At 39.9% G+C, this 26,223-nt stretch overlaps 1 protein-coding gene across 3 annotated transcripts in view; it reads left to right on the top strand.

The window, feature by feature from the left end:
* The window catches only part of COBL (cordon-bleu WH2 repeat protein), a 173,474-nt gene that overhangs the window by 144,199 nt on the left and 3,052 nt on the right, over positions 1-26,223 (top strand). For 2 of the 3 annotated variants that reach the window (XM_014938726.1, XM_014938727.1), the window contains 5 exons: positions 3,184-3,496; positions 16,119-16,222; positions 17,468-19,494; positions 20,138-20,257; positions 22,369-22,623. In XM_014938726.1, the coding sequence (XP_014794212.1) occupies positions 3,184-3,496; positions 16,119-16,222; positions 17,468-19,494; positions 20,138-20,257; positions 22,369-22,623 (2,819 nt within the window). The remainder of the gene's footprint in view (positions 1-3,183; positions 3,497-16,118; positions 16,223-17,467; positions 19,495-20,137; positions 20,258-22,368; positions 22,624-26,223) is intronic. The other variant, XM_014938725.1, reaches the window with a different exon arrangement.

The following is a 26,223-nucleotide window of genomic DNA, read 5'->3' as shown; positions in this document are numbered from 1 at the left end:
TCAGCTTTAAAGCAGGGGTATTTTAGTGCTGTTGTTAGCTGAAACAAGGTTGTTAACATGACACAGAACCATAGCAGTTGTGTTTTATATGTGTGCTTTCATGTTCAGATGAGGAGTAGTGGCAATCAAAATGGTTTGTCTCAGCCAGCAGCTCTGTTCAGCACCATGTGTTAACTGTGTAAAAAATTAATGGATCTTCTCAGTGAAGATAAAAGATCAAGGAAGTGCTTTGACAAAATGATAGACTTGAAAAAGGAGGCATCTTGGTTTTACTTGACCACAGGGGATTTAATTGTTGAATAGAAAGTTGTCTTTCTGTAGTTCCGTGTTTCAGGACGAAACTGCTGTTGAATGAGGAGGTTCTTACCCTGGACTGGATGATTCAGCTGCCAAGATCCAGACGTAACAGATAGAGTTTGATTTACATGTGGACCCTGATAATAAGGGAATTAGGTTCTGTTTTGTTTGCCAATATGTGGGAAGAAGGGGCTGAGGCATGGAGATCCCACCGTACAACACCTTGCTGAATCATAGCAGGGAAACACTCAAGTGTTGTTACTGCAGTGGACAAGTAGGGCTGTGTGACCAAAAGGATCTAAATCCCTGAGCAGAAAGATGCAGGAAATAGTTGCAGGCAGACCAGAAGAGGATGAGGAAATGAGAGAGACAGCTAGGGAGGAAAAGCCTGCCATCCTTGTGTCAGGAACTGGAAGTAGGTACTTTGTTATAAATTGCTGTGCCAGCTATACGATGGAGGTAATCTGTGGCATCCTGGTGACAATAGATGTGGCCTGTGTTATACAGAGGTCTCTTTGCACCGAGATATACTGCATTGTGCATTTCTTCAAAGTCTTCCTGTGTGCTTTCAGTCTTCAACTTCTACTCTTTAAATTGATTTCTTTCCTATCCTACTTTCTTCTGGTTTTAACATATTGTAGTTTTTACTAATGCTTTGGTGGTGGGTTGTTGCTGGGTTGGTTTGTTTAAAAGCCAAGCAGGCATATACTCTTACCTGTTTGTTTACTGTCTATTTTTGTGGGGGTTTGCTACTTGGTGTTTAACCAAATATACCAAAATATAAAAACATTTGTATTTTTCCCTGATGTTGGTATTTACCTAACCATAGTTCTGTCATGAGCATACTCCATTCAGTGACACACACTTAGTTCCTGTAATATCCATTTTTAGATGGAACAATCTCTTGGATTAAATCTGGAACCTAGAGCTAATGTTATAGAAAATAAGGTCAAAATAATCAAGTAACGTTACTTCCAAAGTCACAATAGAGCCTTTGGATCATCTTCCATCATTAATATCGATGCTTGACAGCACTTACAACTTTAATCTTGATTTGTAACCCTCTGAATTTTATTGCTTCTGCTGTCAGAAATCAATTTCAGTACTTAATGGTATCTTGTAACCTCAGTCAAGGAGAATGTTGGTTTGATTTTTATTTTACTTGTGCTCGAAGCTTCACTGCTAAGCTTCACCCTTACAAAATTATTTCTATGACATTTTTTAGCAACATTATTTTCAGTTCTCTGACTTGAAGAAAATACTTTTGTGTATGCAGCATAATACAGAAGTATTTCTCTCCATTGATCATTTTTATTGACCTGTAGTTTCATGTGTGCTTCAAAAAGTTGTAGTTTCTGACCCTAAAAAAGTCAGGTATACCTTTAATCTTAGTCACGCTTGCAGACCTGAGACTTCTCATATAATTAACATCCACTGCAACTGTCTGCAGGATCAGACCATAAACCATTATTTAATCTTCCTTTTACTTACTGAGGTTGAAGAAGACAATGTAGCACACTTCCAATTCCAAATTAAACATTTAGATTAGTCTTTATTGATTCCTTTTGATTAAAAGAAGTGTGTTTGGGCTTGATTCTGTCTTCAGCCACTCAATAATTTCAGCCATTGAAAATTATTGACCTCGCTGGGAGTTCCCCTTTAATGGTGTAATTGCAGGATGGAGTCTGGAGTTGTACATTTCATAAGTGAAATAATAAAATAGTATTTTTTACCCCCCCAAAAAACCCCAAACAAACGAAAACCCAAGTAGCTTATAGGAATCAAACTAAATCAACATGCAAAAAATTCTACTAATTATACTGTGTCTAATCTCTTAAAATTTACAACTTTTAATAGAGTTAAACATGCAAAGGGCATATCCCTTGATCTCTTTTATAAATAACTACATGTTGGAAAAGGTTCTGCTTTAAGCATAGTAGTGTCTACTTTTCTATATGCTTAATAGTAGGTTTTGTATGTTTTAAAAAAGAGATGAATGTTGTTATTCTACTTAACAGAATGGTTAGAGTTGGAAGGGACCTTAAAGATCATCGAGTTCCAACCCCCCTGCCATGGGCAGGGACACCTTCCACTAGACCAGGTTGCTCAAAGCCCCATCCAGCCTGGCCTTGAACACTTCCAGGGATGGGGCATCCACAACTTCCCTGGGCAACCTGTTCCAGCACCTCACCACCCTCACAGTAAAGAATTTCTTTCTAGTATCTAATCTAAATCTCCCCTCTTCCAATTTAAAACCATTACCCCTTGTCCTGCCACTACACTTCCTGACAAAGAGTCCCTCTCCAGCTCTCCTGTAGGCTCCCTTGAGATACTGGAAGGCTGCTTTACTTAGGAGATTGAAGAGTGGTAAAAAAAAGTGACACCAAGTGGGCCAGCAGTAGATCTAATTTACAAATTCAGTGTCCTGACTGGGAAATGCTGCCCGTTTTTACCTGTATGTAGCCTTCTTACTGTAAATGTCATGATCCTGTTTGACAGCATGGAAGAGGAATAATGAGATTACATTGTCAGAAGCAATAACAGCAATGATTTCTTGCAGCACGTCATTTAAACTTTGGTCTAATTCCCTACGAAACTGTCCCTGGAAAGTTGTTTCTTCATGAAAGTAAGGGAACTTAGTTGCTATGAAAGTTATAAAACCCAAACTCTATAGGACAGGTATAATAAAACATCCTTCTAAAAGCATAGGAGGACAAAATTTTTGTCACTTTTCAAATCATCTTTATCCTATATGCAAATACTGAGCTCCATTCTACTATTTCTAATGTATTTCATGTGTTTTTTTCCAATTACAAAGGAATAGCTCTGTGTTTGATTTATGTACTGATGACTTTCAGTTAATTTCCCTTGCTGTATTTCATTTAGAGAGCCTGCTGCCTGCACATGATCATGTTTATGTTGTGGATGACACGGTTCTGGAGCTATCAGAGGTGGAAGAAACGGCATCAGAAAGCAGCTGTTTTGCATCTGAGGACACCACAGAAGACTCGGGTGTTGTGAGCTCCCCATCTGACATTGTGTCTTTGGATTCCCAAAATGACAGTATGAAGTTGAAAGACATCAAGCTGATCAATGGCTACATGGACTCAGCTGAGGCGGATGGGGCGTATGGCACAGAGACGTGCCCCATAAGGAACGCCTACTGCGATGGCGTGGGATCTGACACTGCTCCACAGAGGTAAACATTTATTTGCAGCCAGTTCTTGGAAAATATCTTGCATGTCTTCCTTGTAGGGAATCATTTAAGAAAACCAACTTCTACTTTCTCCTGCTCTTTCATAGACCAGTACCAATGCCAAGTGACTCCTCCCAGTGAAAAGCTCACTGCCAAATCCCCTCCAGTGACATGCTTGTAGCAACAGGCAAAGGTCACTTTTCTGTTTGAACTTGTAGTTACATTTCTTGCAAAAGACCGCTCACTGCCCTCCAGAGTCGATTTCTCCAAGAAATCTGAAATAATTTTGTTATAGTTTGGTTTATTTTGTAGTTCCGATAGCACGTGAAGTGCTTAAAATCTTACTATATAATGATGTAGAAAAATGACAAGCAGGTCATAAAATGGTAAATTCATAAAACAGAAAAATCCAAGCCACTGAAAGCCAGGTGGAAAAGGATTGTATGCAGTGAAATTTGGGGATTGGTTTGTGGGTGTGTGCATACATATGTATGTTCACCTAATGCTTACCTCCACTGGCGTTATGGGTTTGGGGTTTTTTCGGCATATTTCCTTTTCTGCCCCCCCCCTTTTCTTTTTTTTTTTTCTTTTTTTTTTTTCTTTTTTTTTTTTCTTTTTTTTTTTTCTTTTTTTTTTTTCTTTTTTTTTTTTCTTTTTTTTTTTCCTTTTTTTTTTTTTTTTTTGCATAAGTAAACATTTTCCTGCAGTTTTTGCAAGAAAATACGAGAACCTGGAATTTAACTAGAAACTGCCTTCAAGCACAAGTGACTCTGACACTGTTCATTTGCCAAAACTCACATAGTTGGTGGCAGGGCTGCAAAAGGAACCCAAAATTTATAGGATTTTGCAAATATAAACTGTCCAAATAGGAAGCTGTGCCTCCAGCAAGGAGGGTGGCCTGGTAATACTGACAGGGATCCGCTCTGTGTGATGCTGCAGAGTCATGGGACAGGGGCCAGAAATTCCTCTGAATTCTCAGTTGACACAAAGTCTGTGCTTTCTGGTCCCTTTCCATTCAGCTGCTGATCTGTAGCCCCTTCATAAGAGCATGTATCATGACCTAGTTATTTCCTTCCATGCATTTCTGAGGGAAAACTTCATCTTGGATCACGGAGTAGGCGATAAATTAGGGATAAATTAGGCTAAAGTCAGTATTTAACCTATTGGAATGATCTCAGGGCTTTTCATTATCTGTCAGTATCAATGGAGACAAGATCAAGCCTCAAGCAGGTAATTGCTCAGCAAAACATTTTTCTCGTGATTTGTCCTTTTAGAGTTTCTTAGGTCCTGATGCAGTCTCTATTTGGAGAATTAGATAGGCTAATATAGTAACTGCAAGCAACATTCCAGACCTGATCCAAAAAAGCAACCCATTAATTTCAGTAGACTTAGATTGCGCCTTGTAAGTTAACTAAGCAATCCCAACTTTCCTCAGAATGCAGGATTTAAACCAGTTAGGAAAACACACATGCACATTGGGTGTGGGGAAAAAGCAGTTACCATAATGTTGAGCAACAAGATCAAAGCAAAGCTCTATAAGAACAATCCTAATCAGCAAAAAATATTTTGGACTTTTCATGGTTTTTTAGTTAAATAAAAGATTGACCACAGGTCATTAAGTGACACTCTTCACCTTTTGGAAGTCGGTATTCTCTCCGTCTTTCTCTTCAGCCAAAGATACATAATTCTGTACATTGCGTTGAGATTTACCTTTGACACACAAATACACAAAACTTTTAGTAATAGAGTGCATGTAGAAGAAACAAGAAGACATTTCACAGGCTGGCTAGCAGGACTGCTGCTCAGGGGTCTTGCTGAGCCCAAGGCGTGGAAGCTGGAAGCAGAGTGTGGTGTGCTGCCCATGGTGGTCAGGAAGGTGGTTACTCCCCCTGCTCAGCCCTGGTGAGGCTGGTACTTTAGTACCAGTTCCCAGTCTTGGGCCCCCAGTTCAAGAGAGAGGGTCCAGAGGAGAGCCACCGAGAGGGCTGGGGCACTGGAGCAGGAGAGGAATGAAAGGGGGAGGAGGCAGCTGGGTTGTTCACCTTGCAAAAGCGGTGTGGGTGAGGAGGGACCTGATTGCAGTTGTTCCTAAACAACAGGAGGACTATGAAGCTTCTCAGGGATACACTATGAAGAGACAAGAGGCAACCGTCACCAGCTGCTGTAAAGGACGTGAAAGTTGAATATAAAGAGGAAATTCCTCAAAACAGGAGCGGTTGAGTGGTAAAAGAGGTTTCCCAGAGAGGTTAAGGCATCTCCCTGTCTGGAGGTTCTCAGAACTCAGCCAGTCCAAATCCAGTCTTGCTTAGAAATTAGCCCAGCTTGGAGCAAGAGGTTGGGCTAGGCTTCCAACTTAGTCTTTTCTGTGCTTTTATTGTGCTAAACATTCAGTATTTATCCAATATGGCCATAATTTTAAAAGAGTGGGTTTAGCCTGAAATAGGAGACAGTTGTTGTCGTTTGGGTAGCGTGGTTATTGTTCACAAATGCTATTTATTTTGTAGGCTCTGGGATGGCAGAATTGCTTCAGATCAACTTTAGGGTATAGCAAAAACTTAACATTTGTGATTTCTTTTAATCTTATGTCAGCAACTACTTCAGGTTGCCACAGCAGCAATACTGATAGTAACATCTTTTAAACTTTTATGCTCTGAATGTGCCAGTAATATTTGAAGGTAAATCCAATTCCAGTCCTAACCTATGTTTGTAAACAAACCAGCTTAGAAAATTGTGCTCATCTAAATCCTTTTGAGGTCAACTTGCTAAGTTTTCAAAAGCCACTTCCTAAGTCTAGAGGGAATGAAAAAAATAAGGAGTTTTTTTTTAACCTATTTGTATGAAAGTCTTGTTTTAGTGGAATGTAAATCAATTCTGAGTACAGCCAAATTTGGAGAACATCAGTTTTCAACTTCTACTCTCAGAACAGCTGCCACCCCACTAATAAAATCTCTTGGGAGCTCTGAGATTGTATGTAGTTCTTGTTACGAACAGGCTACTTTCAGGACCAAATCAGCCTCCCAGACAAGTCGAAGTGCAGTTCATGTGAATAATTGATACCAATCTTTACAGAGTTTTATCTTTCAGAAGTTATGAAACTTAAAGGAAATTTTTACATGGAGTATATTCATTCCTTTCTATCTTCTAGTCTGCGTACCACGATTTAAGTCAACTCTAAAAGGAAGATAAGAACAAAGAAATTGGGAGAAGATGTCACTACTGAAAAGTAGCAGTGTTTAGCAGCAGTGAATCAGAGTCCTCCTGAGTCTGAGCTCCACTCAAGCCAGAAATTTTATTTAGTGACTAATTAGGCTGAGGCTTGGGGAAAAAAGGGTATTAAGAATAATGGAAATATTTAATCTGACATTTTAAATTGTAAAGCTGACTAAGATTTGGGCTTTTCACCCAGTGAAATAACTAATTCCTAAAAATTTATAATGTTATATACTAAAATAATTTTGTACTCTCTGGGCTGAGAAAAGTATGCTCAAAATGAAAGTAACTATATTTGGAGTGTGAAGGGGTATAAAGAAAGTCCAAGTGGTATTTTGCACATGCACTGTGAAGAACTGCAGTGAAGAGTGGAATTCAGTCCCCAGTTCTTACCGCAGTTTGGTCCGGAGAGGGCCTGTGCTCCAAGAGATCAAGAGTATTTTGCCATGTTGCTTACTTTGGTTAATTGTATATTTAGTTTTAAATTAATTTTTCTTAGAGTTTCTGGAATTGTTTACTGGGTGGCCTGGGTGGTCTCTGTGTAGTTGAAATGCCTGATAGCATTCAAATATCACAGCAGGGTCTGCACTTCATCTGCTGCTGAAGTCAAGGAAAGTTGTGAGCATTTAAGGGTATAGTCTTCAACGTGCAATAGGTTTGTCTGCGTGTAGCAGCATAATAGTGTGGCCGGGTCAGAAATGGCACGTTCCACAGGCTTTGCACACACAGAAACGATAACCACAGCAGAGCTCAAATCTCATCCCAGGGCACAGAAACAGAAATTTCTCAAAGAAGGTCCCCAATTCCAGGGTTTCCAAGCTGGGATCTTTCCTCCATGTTTTTGTTCTCCAGTACATGGGAGCTGCTTGCAAGTGCACTCTTTCTGCTTTGTTTTGGGATTCTTGTTCAAGCAATTTTAATCCAAATACATGTATTAATTAGCAAGTAGAATATCAAATCAAATACCAAAACACTCTAGCTCTACCCTTGGTGCTGCCTGTGACCTGTTAAACTGTCTTTGTCTCTCTGCCTCTGATATCCCCTTCAGCCACTGACTGTTTTTTTATGGTAAAAAACCATAACGCAGCTATCATATCTCACGATATGTTTGTACAGTGCCTGGTGGAGCAGAATCCAGACCTCAGCTGAAGGTGCCAAGGGCTAACCCTATATAAATAATTGACTGCATGCAACATTTGGCTGTGGATGTTTTAATATTAACTGCTGACTCTGAACACTGTACTACATAGTTCTCTTTCTTCATATCCTTCCTTACGGTTGATTTCTTTGTGTTATGTATCTGTTCACCAAATTTTAATATATAGTGTTAAATGAGTAACAAGAAAACCACAGAGAAGCTGAAATGTTGCTTATGTAGCAGTAAGTACATCTCATGATCTCACAGTGTTGCAACTCTGTCCTCCCATACCCCCTCCTTTCCCATCCCTTGTGTGGTGTCATCACGCAAGCTCCTAGGGGCAGGGATCAGACAATTTTATATGCCTATAAAGCATCATGTGCACCTACTGTCTGGAGCTTTATAAATAATTACGCATTAAAAATTATGTTAAAATAATATTATTAGGGATGCTAGGTCACGCGCTCAAAAGTTAGGTAACGTTAATATTAAGGTTGTCTGTGTAACCTTAGATTCCCCCCTTTAACCTTAATTCTCCCCCCTTTTGTGCAGTATTATAAAGTCTCTAGTTGAAGTGATCATACTCTATTTTGTTCTGAGTTTCAAGTCTAAGAGCTCAATATAGCAGGTATACCGCTGTTTACTCTCAGTTCAAATTCTTTTCTGGAGACAGGACTATTTAATTTCCTTTTGCTCTTTTTATCTTACTCATGCCACTAGCATCCCTGTGGCGTGCAGACTTTCAATTCATTTCCCTGCACAGTACTCACATGAGATGAAAAAGTGGCATTATCGTGTTTTAGAGAAGGAGAGCTGGTGCACTGAGAGTCAAGGTGGACTAGTGACCACGCAGGACCTCTTTTTTCAGAGGACTGAGCATTAAATAGAATTTCATGTGTCTCTCCTTTTCATCCAAATAGTCTTCTTGGAAGGCATTTAACCATTTTGGCTGAAACAAAATAATAGAATGGGCATGGGCATGACTTGTATCATCGCATTTGGACTGCCACCTAGCAAAGATGTATAATTTCTCAAAGTTACAAGCAATGGAAAACTGGGTTTTAAAAGGGGTCTTAAGAGTGAGTGGTTCCACAAGCCTCTCTCCTAGCAAGAAAAACACTTTAAAATACAAAACTTTATTATTATTATTATTTTAAGAGGTTTAAAATGTATTAAAATATTTTAAAAGTGAAAGTATTTTAAAATGTAAGAGGAACTTGGCAGTTATAAAGCTAAATAAATATAGACTTGTTTGGAGCAAAAAGATAAAATACCTTCCACAGGTCTGAAGGGGGTTTTCCCCTCCCTTGAGTTGCTGTTTCAGTAGCCATGAGAGTGGAATATTTTTTCACGTACAGCTAGTGGAGGGCATCAGGTGGGGGTGGGGGAACCCTCCTGAGATCGGTTCATGCTGTGGATCTGGACAGGGATAATCCTATTTCCTCCCTTTCTGTGGGGAGAATTTGTTACCTTTGGCTCTGGTTGGGGTAGCTGAAGCTGCTGAGAGAAGAGTCCTCTTTGTTACAAACTTGAGAAATACTCGCTGTTTGCTACAAAACTTTAGGGTATTGATGAGTTAGTTTAAAACAAAAGCTTGAAAGGATAGCGGTGGGGGAACTTGTTCTGCTTAATTTTCAGCCGATTCAAATTCAAATGTTACAAGGTTTTGTATTCCACTTGGGAAGGACAGCAGGAAAAGAGAACTCCATAGCTGGAGAGAGTTCAGTGATGAAGCTGGTTGGAGGAAATAAAAATATAATAGTGAGTGGCAGAAGGTAGGCAGGAAGGAAAAACAGTAATGAAAAATAGCAATGTATGTATGTATTATATATACCTCGTTGTGCACAAACACATTCTATATAATTACATGTCAGTTGTAACTATCCCTGAGAAATACTGGAAAGTTTTAATCTATTATTTTTCTATAAGGTAAGTTTTATTTTAGCTGGGTAGGCACATGTTTTACTTTTTTGAAAATAGAAATGAAGTTTTAAGAGGAGGAAGGTAGAGAAAGGGTTAAAGCAACAGGCAGAACTTCAGGGATGAAAAATTACTTAATTAAGACTCAGATGTCTGACAGATTTGCAAGCCTCTGCTTCTTACATAGTTTTGCTAATTTCCTTCCTTATCTCTGGCTTTCCCTTTCCCCTTGTTCCAGAAAACTCTTTAAATACTCTCCTGCACTTTCTGCTGGCAAATCTTCGTGGAGGGAAGATACTAATGATATTATGGTTAAGTAATAGATATTCACAGTCATTATAGAGCAAGAATCCAGATTATCCTTTCTGTTAAACTCATCCACTGGAAAAATGCCGTATGCTTTGGAGCTGTAGAATATTTCACCCATTAGGAGGCAGCTTGGGTTGCTAAAGGTGTAGTGCTGGCTTCCAGGAGAGACGGGCTCTGGTCCTTGCTCTGTTTCTTTTTTTTTTCCTGTGCAAACCAAGAGAAGTTATTTAACCTCGCTGTGCCATCTTTTACCTTGCGATGTTGTATTGCATGGGTGATGTGGCTGTATTAAGATTTAAATCATGCTAGTCCACTTTCCTGACTATTTCTGGCAATGCTGTCTGCCTGCGGGCTTTCCCGTGGAGAAGCTGTTGCCAGAGGCCCGTGCGAGGAGGGGGGAGCGGGGGCACGCTTCCAGCTGTATAGCAGCTACGAGCTACTGCCTATGCAGCAGGACCCTGAACTGACATATGTCAGGGGACTCTGGAAGCTTAAATCACCCTGGTATGTAACAAGCTTAGAGATTTCTAGCATTAACCCACAAAACGATACCCAGCAAAAGCACTTGTATTTGCTTTCTGTTCAGATTTTTGACCAGTAACCATGGAGGAGGACTGTAAAGCGACCATAAACCCAGTTGCTGCTGAAAAATTACTTCATTTGTCTCCTCATCCATATTTGCAAGTTCTTATTTTTAATTGGGTGGTGTTATATCTGAAGTCACTGATGGACCTGTGTGTTCTAGGAATGGAAAATAGCTTAATTCAATCTCTGATGATGTTTATTCAGCGCAGATATAAATGCAGTCTAAAGACATATGTAAGTTTGATGCAGTCCCACAGAACTAGAAACATAACACAAACTAAAAAACTTGGAATGGAAATGATATCTGTAACTTGCTCTCAAAAAGTATGTGCAGCTCGGTTTTTTTTAATCACTCATTGAAGAACAAAGGAAGGTTATCTGGTATTCAACACAATAGGACCATGTGCTTTTTCCTTTTCCTAGTTGCCTGTCACTTTCCGAAATGTTGCATCAAAGACATGTGATGACTTTGCTACATAACCAGTCCTAAGTTGGTTGTTCAGTCTACAAATTTTGCATTTTAACAGACTTTCGTCATTTGAACATTAAAACTTTATGCTCAAGTTCACAGGAGGCAGCAGAAATGGAAAATATTGCAGGTCAGGTCATAGTTTAGGAGACCAGAAAGACCACCACTTACAGTAGCTGCTTTTCTGCTGCTGCTGTATTTCCTTCCTTGGAAAGAAATAGAAAAAAAACATCTAGCCTAAGAAATGCAAAGAATAGAAAAATGGTCCCTGAGATTTTGTAAACTTTTGGTTAATCTGGAAAATAGTTACCTGCACCTTTAAAGAGTACTTTGCTGCATCATTCACAAAAACAAATATATAAACACTTTGAGTTTAGTTAATGCCATATTTCTGGCCTGATTGAATAGCAAGTTGTATTCAGAAAGCTTCAGCTGTACTTTTTACAACTTAAAATCATTCAGCGTCAGCCTCTTCTTTAACATCTACCTTGATATATACCCAAAGTAGAAGAATTTCTCTTTCCAGCATTTGTGCAAGAAGAGAACATTGTGGATTCATTTTGAAGAGGAGAACACATACAGGTTAATGTAATTCCCCAGTGTCAGGCTGAGAAGACTGCCAGAGATGGGCAGGGAGCCCAGATGCTCCAGTGGTCAGTCTGGAGTAACCGTATCAGCTTTCCATGTTGGTCAGTGCCTGAGGTACCACATGAGAAGCTGAATGCTCGCCATGTACATTGAGCTGCCTCGATGCAGTCACCGTGTCCCTGTGCGTGCTACTCCATGGTGTGCCTGTCTGAATTTGACTCCATTATTTGCAATGGTTCTGTCTTCCCTTCCCAGTTAGTAACAAATCCACAGGAGCCATATTCTCAAGTATTGATATGGCGTGTAAAATGAGTGAGACACTCAGGTCACATTCAGTTAAGCTGAGAGATGTCTACTGCCATTTCTTCTTTCCTGCTGCCACTCCAGCAGGACATGGATCTCCCTGTTTTCCGTATGATGTCTATCAGCCCCAGACAGATGTCTTGAATATCCTACAGTATTTCAAATGGCACCAAGTGCCTGAGTTTAGACAACTGGATCTCTTCCTTAGTCCCTTCTCTGCAGTTTACATAGATCTGTGTTGTATTTAAACAGTTATGGTGGGACTTGTGGTCTCTACCACTGGTACCATGCTTGAGGCCCACTAGAACTTCTGAGAAGTGCTCAAAGACACTTAGGTCAGTTTTATCATTTGCAGGTAAAGCTGCTCTAATTCTAACAACATGGCAGCTTCTGTCATTGCAAATCCATTGCCTTGCCACTGGTTTGCGTTCCTTTAAATTCAGCGTTTCCAGCTAGGTTCATCAGAGAGTTTCCTCTCGTTCTTAGAATGTAAACTTTCTAATAAATGTCCGTCTCTCATGGCACTAATTTGATGAAATGCTGCTGTAAGTTTAATTTTGTCTCCAACTGCTCAGATGACTGCTGAGAAGTCATGCGTTGTAGCCGGCACTCAGTGGAGCACTAAAGGCTGTAGTTTAGTAGTCACTTTACTCCGTTCAGTGCTCTTGCACAAAGCTCTGCTAATCTATAGAAGTAATAAATGCGCGGGCTTCCGAGAAATGTGCACATTTGCCATTTTGAGCTTAGACTAAACACTTACTAGGGCTGTATTTTTAGCGCCTCACATTTTACCAGAAAGGCACCGTAAAGGTTATCAAGTTTTTCCCCAAGTCAAAAAAAAAAAGTGTGTGAGAAAATACCACTGGTAATGTTTATCCATAATATAAAAAACATAGTATCGGAATAAGTCATATTTTTCTTGGATTCTGGCCAGAACAGAGCCGTCAACAAAAGAAAAGTGTATAGGGTTAGAAGGGAAGAAGGCTGTGAAAAAAAAAAAAAAAAAGAGAGGCTCTTTTGTTTTCCATTCCCAAATACTGTTGTGAGAAAGAGTCCTCTTAGGCGTATTTATAAATCATGTGAGCTACTGGAAACTACCAGACCTTCGCCTCACAAAACATGTATCACATTTTAAATTCCTAATGCTAAGAATTTTAAGAGCCCTGTGATTAATCTGTACCTTCTAGCTTGCTTTGTAGGTGAGTTTGGAGATGAATTGAACAGTAACTGTCTTAGGAATTTGGAAATGCAGAATAAAAGATCTGCTTTTTTCTGAAGTTCCCTCTGTAAAAGCAAATAAGAATCCTTTCATTTTTAGTGCATTGTTCTCTTTCCTTCAGAAAAAAATATCTGTGAATTGGATATTATCCCAGTTGTTTAGATAAGGAGATTGAAGCCAAGATTGAGAAGCAAATTATGTATAATCACTGCACAAGTGCACAGAGGATAATGGGAGACCTCTGCTGACTGTTGTGTCCATCAAGGAGAAGATAATTTTGCTACAAGAGTCATTGAAAGATTCCAGTTGATTGACATGAGAAAAGAGCTGGTCAGTGCAGTGGACCCACACTGCATGTTTGGAGCCCAGGAATCCCCTATTCCAGTCCCAAATATTTTTTCCTAGATAAATTACCCATAAAATTCTCAAGCCAATAGTTTCCATTATTTCCTGGAGAAAGTCCAACACAGACAACCTTAGTAGTACAGATTTTGGCTGTTTTGTAGAACAGTTGGACAATAGACAGAAAGATACAATCAGATACCAGAAAGATGGTGAGCTGGCATGGCATTCGTGAAATTAAGTCTTATTCTCTAATAGATATGGGTTTAGCCATTTTTTTTGAAGGCTTTGGAAACAACTTCTTCACAGTACCTTAGAGAAAGAATTTTAATGCGTGTTGGTAATTTACTTCCAGCTGTGGACAGCAGTCCCACAAGACCAGCTTTATAAAGGAGAAAGCAATATTTGCCTTCCACGCTGGATAGACCTGCTGCTTAGCTGGTGCAGTTTGAATGGTTCTCTCAGCAAAAATGTCCTCACTGAGTTTGCAAATACATGGTTCAAAATGCACTCAGAGGAGAGCAAGTATTTTTTATTAATTTTGGAAAAATTTCCTCTGCAAAACCAATATGAAATTCAGTTGGTTCGTTCTTTTTGCCACCTTCAAGTTAAGCTTTTTCTTTGCCAGACTTGTGTCCCAATCCGAATGTTGCAGTAAGCTTAAATCTTTTTTTCAGGTTGCTGAGATGAGTGGTCTCATTGATTTGTGTGTGTCTGTACGTGTGCGTGCTTCAGGGTACAGTAGGATTGCAGCTCTACAGCACCAGTTGCCTCTGCTGGAGATTTCAACTGATTTGTGCTACCCTTCTCTAAATCCAGCAGGGGGAAAAGTCAGTTTACCACAAGTCTTCCAGTGTGGGTGCTGGGCCTGAGCATCATCGGTTCATGTTGGCTTCTGGGGACATTCAGGGCCTGACAAAGCTCAGCTCAATGGCAAATATTGGAAGAAATTGTGTTCAGTCGCAGAGCACTGTGTCTCTTCCTCTGTATTTAAACAACCAATACGCATTTCTGTCTTAGATTCCAGTTTAGGAAACCACTTAGGCACATATGTAGCTTTGCCACCTTGAATATATCCCCGTTTAGGAAAAAGGATGTGTATCTGAAAAAAGTTTTGGAAGGCTTCCTTGCAGATGTGTTTTGCTGTTTTCATTGATCCCACACACATTAACTCAGCTTTATAAGTGCAAGATAGTTTAGCTGCAAGTAGAAGAATTGGGTTCCAGGACTGCTGCAAAAGACATAAAGAAAGGTAAATGCAAAATAAATAAATATAAAGTGAAATAAAATACCTGATGCTTCAACATGTGCTTTCAGTTGCTCCTGCATGGGAAAAATCAAACAGTAAAATAGCAAAAAAGAAATCTGCGGTGTTAGACATCATTTAAATCAATGTCAGGAAACATCTCTGAGTTTTTATTCAGATTATTATCTCAAAGGGCAGCAGAAAGTGGCATTTTTCAACTAGTGTTCGGTAAACTACCAAAAATATGTCATCTGTTACTGTATCTGTGATATTAAGGGTTTGATCTTGAAAAGGGCAAATCTGCTTCACCTGACCAGAGTTAGTTTAGGTGTGACTAGAATGAACAATTATTTTTTCAATAGGCTGATCACAAGGGCAAAACTTAGAGACAGACAGCAATGTCTTAAATTCAGGTGAGGAACAGGTGGCTGGAAAAAATGAATTGCCCAATGTGAAATCCTGGCTTCAATGACTTAGATAGAAAAGCTTAGATAGATGGTCAAGATTTTTCTTCCGAAGAAACAGAAGGTCTGTTGTGTAACAGGTTGCCACGTGTGTTTTTTAAATTTTCATTATTTTTTGTTAGGATTTTTCTTAGCTTCATCTTCTTTTTCTTTTAATAAGCCAAGACAACACTTGGCACTGGTTCTCATTTCAGCCTTGTTTTAGATCATTGTACAACTTCATCAAAAGCCATGGAGTTATTTTCTGGCAAAATCAGGCCCCTTGATATGTTTCATTAGAAACAGCTCTCAAGGGATTAGTTCGTCTTTCCTCTTTCACTTCCTCACTCCCTCCCTTCCCTCAGGATGCAGAGTGATTGTCTAACAGTACTTAACTGTATTTATTTTTCATTGCCATACAATTTTTATTTAATTAGGGTGCAGATATATTGGCACAGTGTGTGCACAGGATGGCTAGTGGTCTGCTTTAAAACTGTATGCATGTGCAAAACCTTTGTCTTGGCATACGCTGCTGTTCTGCAGCCCAGCTAAAATACGTACATCACAGTGTGGCCAGACCATTTCTTTGCAACAGGCTTTATTAATCCTAATTTTTTGTTCACCAGCACACTGAGTATCTTCAGGCACCACAGAGACCATTCCTAGGTGTGGGTATCTCAGTGTGGCGGTCTGTGTCTATAAGGCTGCATATTTTTCTTACATTGGGGAATGAGTTTCAGACTCCCAGTGGAACCAGAGGGGCTAAAATGATTGTGTGTTTCAGAGCAACGGTGCAAAGCAAAAAAAAAAAAAAAAAAGGGGAGACACAACCTTTTTGTTCTCTTTCGTTTAGCAGGAGAGATGAAGAAATCGTTTCAGCTAAGCGTGAGAATGAGGATATATTCATTGCTGCGCAACTCCAGCAGACTTTGGCTGGCCTGGATGAAGATTTAGAAGGTAGGGAAGTGTGTTACCTCTGAAGTACAAAAGAGAGAGGCAGAGCCACGAGGTGTGGAGTCAAACTGTACTCTGAGACATCTGCACATTTCTCACTAAGGTCACTGGGAGCACCTCACGGGTCTGAGGCAGAATGTGGTCCACCCGAAGTGGCTGCTCTCCCTTTGCTTCTGGGGCTCTTTATAGATTTGCACTGAGTATTTTTCAAGCTGCTTATCAGATTGTCATTGTATTTCAGCGTCTGCTACCAAAAAGAGATGAACAGCAGTTTATGGACACGTTTTATGGGCCAAATTTGATACAATTTCATTTACTTCAGTGAAGCTAAATCAGTTCTGAATTTAGCTCTGTTTAATGAACAATGCCTCTGTTTTGTGTTTTATCATAATGAGGTGCAGAAGGAGGGGACGTTTTTGTACCCAATGCCTCCTCTGCATTAGCAGACATATTTTAAAGTTAAAAATCAAAAAAACGTGAGAAGAACCAGCGGGAAGAGATAAAATGCCATACTGTGCTCCTCTTTTTCCTACTGTACATAAATATTTCTCTATTAATGTTTTGTCACAAAATGACATTGAATACTTTTACAAGCGTCCCATCTTTATTTCAGTACTTCTGTAGTGGACTTGTTTCTGATTTAATTTCTGTGAGTTCTCTAACACTGCAATTTCTTACCTTCTGTGTTGTAACCCTTGATTTATACCAGCAAATTTGAGAGGAGAGTTAAGCTTCTTGCACAATGAGGTTTCTGGAGTCACTAGTAATGAAGGGTGAGAAGAATGGAGAAAAAATACAAGTACTGTTTCTTTGTTTGCTTGCTCAAGGAAATCCTTCAGCTGGGCTGTTATTACAAACCAAGTCTGGGAAACATAATTTGGAGTTGTTCGTTGTTTCTCAGAAATGTTTCTCCTTTGGAGTCATGTGGTGAAATGTTTATCACTGAGAGAAGTTAGTCAAAGATAAGGTATGAACAATAGATTAAATTCTGCTTTCAGCTGCATTTGTATGTTTCTCACTGGCTGAAGCAGGAGGACTGCAGGAATATTTGGCTGATCGTAATCAGTAACCAGACAATAAAAGGACCCAGATCTCTCCTTTTTTGTAATACAGGCATAAATATACTCCTGTTAGTTTTAGTGTAACTAAAAAACCTGATCTGCTTAAACTTGTACTGGCTGTTTGTGTAATTTAAAGTCTTATTGCCTAAATGGTGCCTATATGTAATGTTGTACGTGTATTTTACAGCAGCAGATGGTATAAGTAACTCTGACTCTGAGTACGTCAATGAAGTGTTGAGCTCACAAACAAGAAAAGTTGAGGCTGCCCAAGATGCTTCCATTTCTGTTCCAGTAACAATCATAGATGATGCTCCAGAAGTTAGTATCTCTAACTCAGCTGGAAATCAAGAGACAGAGATAAGGGTTTCGCAAAATATCTCAGCTGACTCTGTTAATACAGGAAACTTCACAAATAAAAACAACAATGCAGGTTCCTTTGATAAGGGACACACAGATGCTAGAGCTGTATGTATATCCAAGGACTTAATATATCAGCAACCATCTGAAAACGAATTCAGTCATTTGCCTGTGGAACAGAGAAGAGATATGTTTGAATCTCTCACATCTTCCTTCGAAAAAAGAAGTGAAAAGAACTTAAGACTGGACCCTCCTCCCAAATATGGTGTGAAGTCTGAGGAATGTAAATCTAAGCTGACTCCATCTCACTCCAAGGCTGCAGCTGAAATCAGTACAGGAAAAGAGAAGATAAATCCATTTAATGAATGTAGTAACAGGGAAAGATCTCTGAAAAAAAGTAAATCAGAATTAGAAATCAAATGGCCACCAGCAAAAAAAATGGAAGTAGAAGAAGTCCCATCAACACCCACATGGTGTCATCGTGCCCAGAATTCAGGAACAAACTATGAACCTAAAATAGGTTTGACAACCTTTAAAGTTGTCCCTCCCAAACCTGAAGTAAAACATTTTGATAGAGGAGCTTCGCTCTCCAGTGGTGCCATTAAGATAGATGAATTAGGTAACCTTATAGGCCCAAACACTGGTGTCAGTAAGCACATACCAGGTACCTCTACTGATGAAAGTGAGGAAATTCATCTTGGGAAGGTAAAGGCATTCTGGAGGTCAAGTTCTATGGAAAAGCAAAGTGATGACTCTGCTGAGCATCTTCCGAAAAAGTCAGTAGTCACCACAAACTCTAAGCCCTTTGCTATAAAACATGAACACAAACCTGTCTGTCTTGCACCTCCAAAACCTGTAGCACCACAAACTGTTACTGCCCAGGCAGCTGAAAGACAGTCTGAGAATGAAAGGACTAAACCACCTCTCCCAGTTCCACAGTCTCAGGTAACACCATCAGTGGCCCCAGCCATTAATAAGGACAAGCTGGAGCTTCCCTTTGTAATGCCACAAAGGAGAACTTCAAGTCAGTATGTTGCTTCTGCCATTGCAAGACACATCAACATAACTACCTTTAAGTCTGACACTATGGAACATCTTGAGAAAGATGAAAATAAGCAAGGGGCAGGAGAGGTTAAAACTGAAGCAGAAGTTTCACCGAAAAGATGTATTATTGTGGCCAAATATAGCCCTGTGGAAACAGAATCAGCAGAAACAAGAGAAACGCTTTCAAGTATTTTTACTTGCAATCAAAAAGCATCTCACAGGTTTACATCTGGTGATAATTCTGGCGTAGAAAACAAAGTAGTTAACATCAGGACACCAAATCAAGCAAGTCCTCTGAGTTTCTATAAAAAGAATGCCAGCGTCCCAGTTACTAAATCCTCTTCAAAGGATAACAACAGTGCGGAAGATGATCATGGTTTAAACAGCAAACAAAGTATAGCAGAGAAAAAGGCACGTCTTCTGTTTGAGCAGAAATGTGAGGCTTTGACCCAGGATAATTCAGCCTCATCTCTCAAGTCTCCTGATCTCCAAGGAGTCCCATCCTCTCTCAGCTCGTCTTTGCGAGTCACTAAATGGCCTCCTGCTAATGGTGTACAAGTTAGTTCACTTAAAGCTTCATCTGAGCTAAATGGTGCAGCAGCAAGTGCAGAGTCAGAACAGGAGGAGAAACCTGATGATTCGGATAATATTAATGCTATCAGTGAACTGGATGTTAATGTGCAGACCAATATCTTTGGACCAAAGAAGAAGTTCAAGCCTGTTGTCCAGAAACCAATTCCAAAAGACACATCACTGCACAGTGCCCTGATGGAAGCCATTCAAACAGCAGGGGGAAAGGAGAAACTCAGAAAGGTAAAGTGGAGACTTTTTTTAGCCTGTTCAGATGGCAAAGCCTTATATTCACCCGGTCAGACACTAGAGGTTTTATAACTGGTACAGTGGCTGGTGAGCTGGAGTACACAAGGCATTTGAAAAATTTATAATGGCAAAATAGAGACCACGCCACTGCTTATTCTGCACAGCCTGTATATTATGCAACACCATTGCTGTTGCACTGGCCAGGGGAAGCAGAGATGCACCATAAAGGACAGATAATTGAGGTTAGCCTACGAGCTGAACCCAGATTTCAGTGTAAAAACAGGAACACATGGCACAAAGAAAATACCTTTTGTAAATATCTACCTTTTGAAAATACCATTGTAAATACCTACAATGAAAGAAAACTGCATTTTGTGTTACTATGTGATAGTAATTTGCCAATGACTTCATGCTCAGGAGATAGGAGACCGCATCTGTAAGCACAGCATTACTATCTACACATACCCTCACCATTGAGTGAGAGTGAGGGCTGTAGAAGCAAACCCAAAAGAAGACAGATTAGTCTCCATAGCTTGCATTCCAGTACAAGTGCCAAAAATATTTTGAATAGTGTTTCCAAACTATCTCTAAGTAAATATCTAATAACAATGTGAGGTTTATTCTTTTCATGTTCTAGGTTTCAGACAGTGCATTGAATGGCAATCACAAGAAACCCTCGTATGTTGAGCCTGAGAATGAGCGCTCAGCCCTACTAGCAGCAATTAGAGGCCACAGTGGCACCTCAAAGCTGAAAAAGGTAAGAAATTGAGATGGTAAGTGGTCTTTTAAGTGCAGTCTGTTCCTATTGGGTGTTTTGAATAAACTCAGATATGCCACAAACTAAACATTGTGCTCCAAAGAGAAAAGTTGAGGGGGAAATAATATGACACAAGACCAGATCTGACTACACAGCTAGCATATTGGGTCCGATCCTCTGCTATAAAACTCAACACTCATTCAAATGTGTGCTTTTACCTGAGAAAGCAGCACATAGAAATCCAAATGAATTACAGGGAGTGTACATAGAAGACATCAAATATTCATTATTTTCACAGCTGGGGGGATTGTGCTTTAGGAATATGCAGTTAGATTGATATATTTGCATTACCTACTGTATGCATCCAGTCCCACCCAGTTACACAGTAGGGCTTCTTTGTGCATTGTTTGTCTGTTAGCATGAAGTAGTGCATGGAACTTGGATGCAAGTAATTAATGTTGATGGAACATCGACTTTCACCACAGTAGGATGATTCCTTCCATCTGAAAGATTTACCTAATCATTAAAGCATCTCTTATTTCTAATAGCCAACACCTGTATTGTTCTAGCCTTAGTTTTCACTCAGTTCACTAATCCAAGGATGTGGATTTGGCAAGGAGGCTCTCATTTCCCTCATGCAATGACTCAGGCCATTAGCATATATCCAGATAGCTGGCATTAGAAAGAATCTCTTGCCTGTGTTAGGCAATTTGTCCCTCAAATATCTTACTGCAGGTAGAGCTTCCTCTGAGCCTGACAGCAGGACGTGCAAGGCAGCAGCCATCTTCACACATACTTAACTATATCCTGCATTCATTGGGAATAAATGTGAATTTGTGTGAAAGAGGCTCTGACAATGAAGTTGTGGTGTATTATCACAGAGACTTTTTGGAATACTTTCCTCCAGCAGAGAAGCTTTTGCCATCATTTTAAAGGAAGCTGCCTAGAAACCGTATACTTTTTTCACACCGTGTCACCTGTGCTAGCGAAAGCACCACGTTTGTATGTGTGCAGGGCGAGATATAGGTGTGCTATGATGAAAGGGTTGTCCCTTTCATGTTATTGCTAATGTTCGTGTTTTAGCTGACGTGGCATTATTCCCATATATTGTGCGTGTGTGTGTACAGTGAAGGAATAGAATATAGGAGTTCTCTAAATGTGGATTATTTGATGGGAGATGAATCCTTTCATTTCTCACTAGAGAAATTTTGTGCCTCAGTTTCTCTGAGAAAGTAATGTTAATGCGTCTGCTTGAAAACCTCCCATTTGGCACATGATACTGAATTTCCTAATAATTGCCAAATCATTTTAATTACTAACAATTTACCAAGATTATTAATAATAATATTGTTAACGGCAAAAGTATTGGTTGAGAAAGTTGGCGGAAAAGCTGACTTAGGCTGAAAGATTGCCTCTTTCCCCTGCCTTCATTTAAAGCAGGATAAGTTTCCAAGCTGGTAATTTGTGCAGAAACTGTAGTTTCAGAAATTCCACAGAAACACATTTGGAAAAGCAAGCAATTGATTTTTCTTCTCGGCGCTTTCACGTAGTTCTCTCTGGTCCTATTTTATTTTGGTGGGGTTTTTTGTTTGTTTGTTTTTTTAAGTATATCTGGAAAATTAAGGTTTAACCGCATTTTTTTCAATAAAGCCACGTCTAAGAGCTCAGATCTAGAAGAGCCTCCTTGCCATCTGAGATTATTTCTGTGCAGCCCAGACTGCAAAACGAGATTCCTGGGCGGCTACTGCAGCCTTAATATATCTTCCTGATTCCAAAACCCTTGTGGTTGTTTCCAAATGAATACCAAGTCCAGCTCTTTCTCTTACCTTATATGCCAAGAGGAGTTACAGGATGCTGGAGCTCACAGTCAATAAAGAATGAGTTTCTGAGACAAAGTCAATGCCAAATCCTTGATGCTGATAATCAGCCCAGCTGAGTGATGTGAGTGAGTAGTAACAGATGCTCAACCCCATGAGCAAACAAAAGTTCTACGTGTTTTACATCATTCAAGCAAAGTGAAATCAGGGTACTGAAAGTGCATCAAATGTCAAATAATTACAGTTTAGTCATGCTTGATATTAATTGCCTCCTTTCAACTGCATCATGAACAGATCTCCTCGTTGGCCTCCGAGGAGCTGCAGAGTTTCAGGAATGCGGAACTGTCCTTGCAGAAGGCAAAAGACCCTCAGGAAAAGCAGCTTTGTATTCCACCTGCCCCTGCCCAGCCGCCGCCACCGCCTCCTCCCACTCAGCTGTCAGTGGCAGCTCCTAAACCCTCTGCCACGGCTACAGGTAACCCTGGGGATGCCAGGCAAGCCCTATTGGAGGCCATTCGCTCTGGTGCTGGAGCAGCAAAGTTAAAAAAGGTAAATGTATTTTTTTATTTTATTGTGGATGAAACAACTTAGGCTTGCTGTGCTTTGAGGCCCATTTATAAGCTGTTCTAACCACACATTTCTTTTTTCCACCAGAAGAAGGTACATATACTGTTTTCTCTAATTGAATCAAAGATAAGGAGTATATTTCAAACCTTTGAACAGCTATTAAAATATACTATTAAGACTAAAATATGCCTGTGTGTGTATACAACCATATGAATAGTCAATATTTTTTTTTTTTTTAAAGAGAACATCAAGAGCATGAATGTCATTTCAGAAAGCATTTTCATGCCCTTTTCATTCTTGTGAATCTGAGATAATACTGAATGTCCTTTAGATACGGTGAATCTAAGAAAGATCAGATATGAGACCCTGAAGCAAATTTAGAGATAAGTATTCTCTCCTACTTTCAGTAGTGTGTCCTAGACCTTCATTCCCAACACTCACACCTTGATTGCACGTGCTGAGAGCTGTCAGTAAAACTGTGGGGTCATTTTAATGTCTGTCTGAACTTTATTAATTGGGTGATGTGTATTTCACTTCTGTGGTCAGCTATGTGTCAGTCAGTTCCCAGATGGCTTAATGCTTAATTGCCCAGGTGTGATCTTTGGAGTAAGTTCACTTATCTCTTCAATCAAAATTTGTTCTTCCTAACCTTGAGTTAGGAAAAACCTTCATTTCTTGGTAAAGAGAAGCAAATCAGTTTCCTTAGTAGAGTCATCCCAATATTATAATGCAGTATCCAAGAATAGACTTCGTTCCAAGGACTCTAGGAAGTGTACAAAAGCAGATGTAGTTTTCCCAACACATGATTTAGCTGATGCCAACCATGTGTAAATAGGCTGTAACCTTGCTTACTTATCCTCTTTAAAGTAATTTTAAAAATTACATTAAAATTTTAAGATTAAAAAATAGCCCAAAAAATCTTGTTTCAGATAAAACAGAAATTCCACAGAATCATACAAATGGCACAAACAAATCAGTGTTTCAGGGAACTTTACATCAGCATGCAAAGAGAAATTTGGATGTGCCGCTATTTTGGATGTGAAAAATTACATCTATATTATGCATATATGCATATGCAGGTCAGTTGGCTTGTTCAGCTTAGAGAGGGTGAGGGCTGACCTCACTGTAGTCTACAGCTTCCTCAAGGAGGGCAGCAGAGGAGGTGCTGATCTCCTCTTTCTGGTGACCGGCGATAGGACACAAGGAAATGGAACGAAGCTGTATCTGGGGAAGTTCAGACTGGACATTAGGAAAAGGTTTTCACTGAGGGGGTGGTCGGTCACTAGAACAGGCTACCCAGGGAAGTGGTCGCTGCACCAAGCCTGTCAGAGTTCAGGGAACATCTGGATAATGCTTAGTCATATGGTTTAGTTTTAGGTAGTCCTGTGAGGAGCAGGGAGTTGGACTCATTTATCATTATGGGTCTCTTCCAACTTAAAATATTCTGTGATTCTAAGACTACAGATTATGAAGAAATAATAGTCCAGATCAGGCCTTTATTTCTCCACTTCACCATTTTACAGAAAAAAAAGGTATTTGGACATTCAAGAATACTTCATGCAGTTGTTCTCTAGATCTTTCCAAATTCCTTGTTCTTCCAACTCCCATAGCTGTACTCATTAAAACAAGTCTATCCTTGGTGATTTATTTCAAAACAGTTGCATAGTCACTGCAGGCCAGGAAAGCAAGCTGGATATACTGATATATTCTGCTGAATACTGTGCCTGTCTTCTGTCCTTTTCAAGACAGAGTAATTTTGGGGAGTTTTGACATTGAAATGGCAAGAGTACATCTCTTATTATAGGTCTTTTATGAAGATAAAGAGATAGCAGTGTTTTGTACAAGACAGAGTAGGATTTTCGTATTACTGTGCTGTCCTTTCAGATATTGGATATGCAAGCTAAATCTTGTATATGCCAGGCATCGTATCACTTTGACTTCTGAGATCTTATGCCCTTGATATCTAATGAAGGTAAAAATGTTGTCAGATTTCTCAAAAACTTTCTATCCAGTGCGTATTAATATTTCTTCTAGTTTGCTGCATTAAATGAGAGCTAGGTCCTTGTCCTTCCCTGCAGCTGGACAATTTGTGACAGCAAAAGTTGAATCTGTAAAGGAAAATACCTGATAGTTACATATCAGGGTTTTCTTCCTTTACAGCTGAAGAATGTCTCCAAGGAACACTGAGTTTTTTGGAGGCAGTGGCTGGCAGGTGGTTTTGTGCTAGAGCTGAAGCAAACATTTTTCTTTATTTTGCCTCCTCTGTCAAAGATCTATGATGTCGTGATTTGTTGCTTTCTAGAAGATGTTGGTTGCAGCAACTAGACAGCAGAGTAGGTAGTTCAGATCGGTAATTGCATCTGTTTGTTTTCTATTGTCTTCTCAAAGTTTTCTAGGACAAGGGCTTCTGATGGTGAAGTCATTGATGTAGCTAATATTGTGTGGAACTGGGAAGAATCTGCATTGCTTGGTTATGTAGGACTCCGTTTGTGTTTATTTATGAGGGGTTATTTGCAATGGAAGTAGATCAAATGGGACTGTCAGGGGAACGAAACGTAACAAGCAACCAATTGCCTAGATAAGGAACATCCCAACAAACATTTGAGCTCTATTAATATCTGTGAAAAGGCAACTCCTCCACTCCACCCCTGATTACACAGCTGTTTGCTGAAGTCATGAACTTTAAGGTTAAAAGATCCACCGTGCAGGAAGGGAGGAGAGAAGTTGCTGCAGGCTGACCTTGCCTTGCTGAGACTCAGGGTCTGCACCACACAGGCTGTAATTGGGTCAGCCAAAACAAATCAGAGCAGAAATAGGTACTTGAGGGAAATGCCAAGTATAGGTAAGACAGTATGCACATAGGTCTCCTGGCTGTTCTTTAATCCATTTCTTGGAGTACTGTGCCTGTTTTGGCAAATAAATCATACTTTGTTTTGAAGAAACAGCTTCTGTTTCATTGCACACGGTTGCTGTCCACAGGCTACTGAAGGAAAATTCTTGTGGGTGCCAAGCCCAGTTGGGCCTGCTCAGTAAAATGGTTCATCCCTGCTGCAGTGCAGTTCAGAGACCTGCCAGAAAGTGGTTAGACTACAGATCTTACCCAACGGAATCAGAGACACAGACATGTTACTGGAAAGGGGTGAACCTACCAAATTGGAAAAGACCTGACTATCTGCAAGAAGTAACCTTTTTTCTTCAGTTTTCAAAATGGTCTGTCCAGGAACCTGGCAGCAGTTTAACACATCCAGAGTATAACAGCAAGTCAGGGAGATGCCGTCGAGTAAAGCCACCAACCAGTGACCTAGTGCCTTTGGTGGTGGTGAATTGACTTGAGAAATGAGTGTGTCTCACTAGCGAGGAGCCTGCTTCCCAGCCATGCGGTCTGCCTCCTGTACAAATGAGAATCAGTTGATCCAGAAAATAAACAGCTGATCTGAGGCCAAATTTTGGCTAATTCTGATGAGTGAAACTCAGGTCATTGAGCTGTACCATCAGAGCTTCTGGAGTTAAAAGTGAACCAGTGTTTCTCTTAAATTGTATCAAGCAACTTTTGTCACAATTTCACATAAATTTTTATTTCTA

This window comes from Calidris pugnax, unplaced genomic scaffold, assembly GCF_001431845.1.
Source record: "Calidris pugnax isolate Ruff unplaced genomic scaffold, ASM143184v1 scaffold13, whole genome shotgun sequence".
Lineage (NCBI taxonomy): Eukaryota > Metazoa > Chordata > Aves > Charadriiformes > Scolopacidae > Calidris > Calidris pugnax.
The sequence above is the reverse complement of the archived record's forward strand: the minus strand, read 5'-3'. Positions and strand labels throughout refer to the sequence as shown.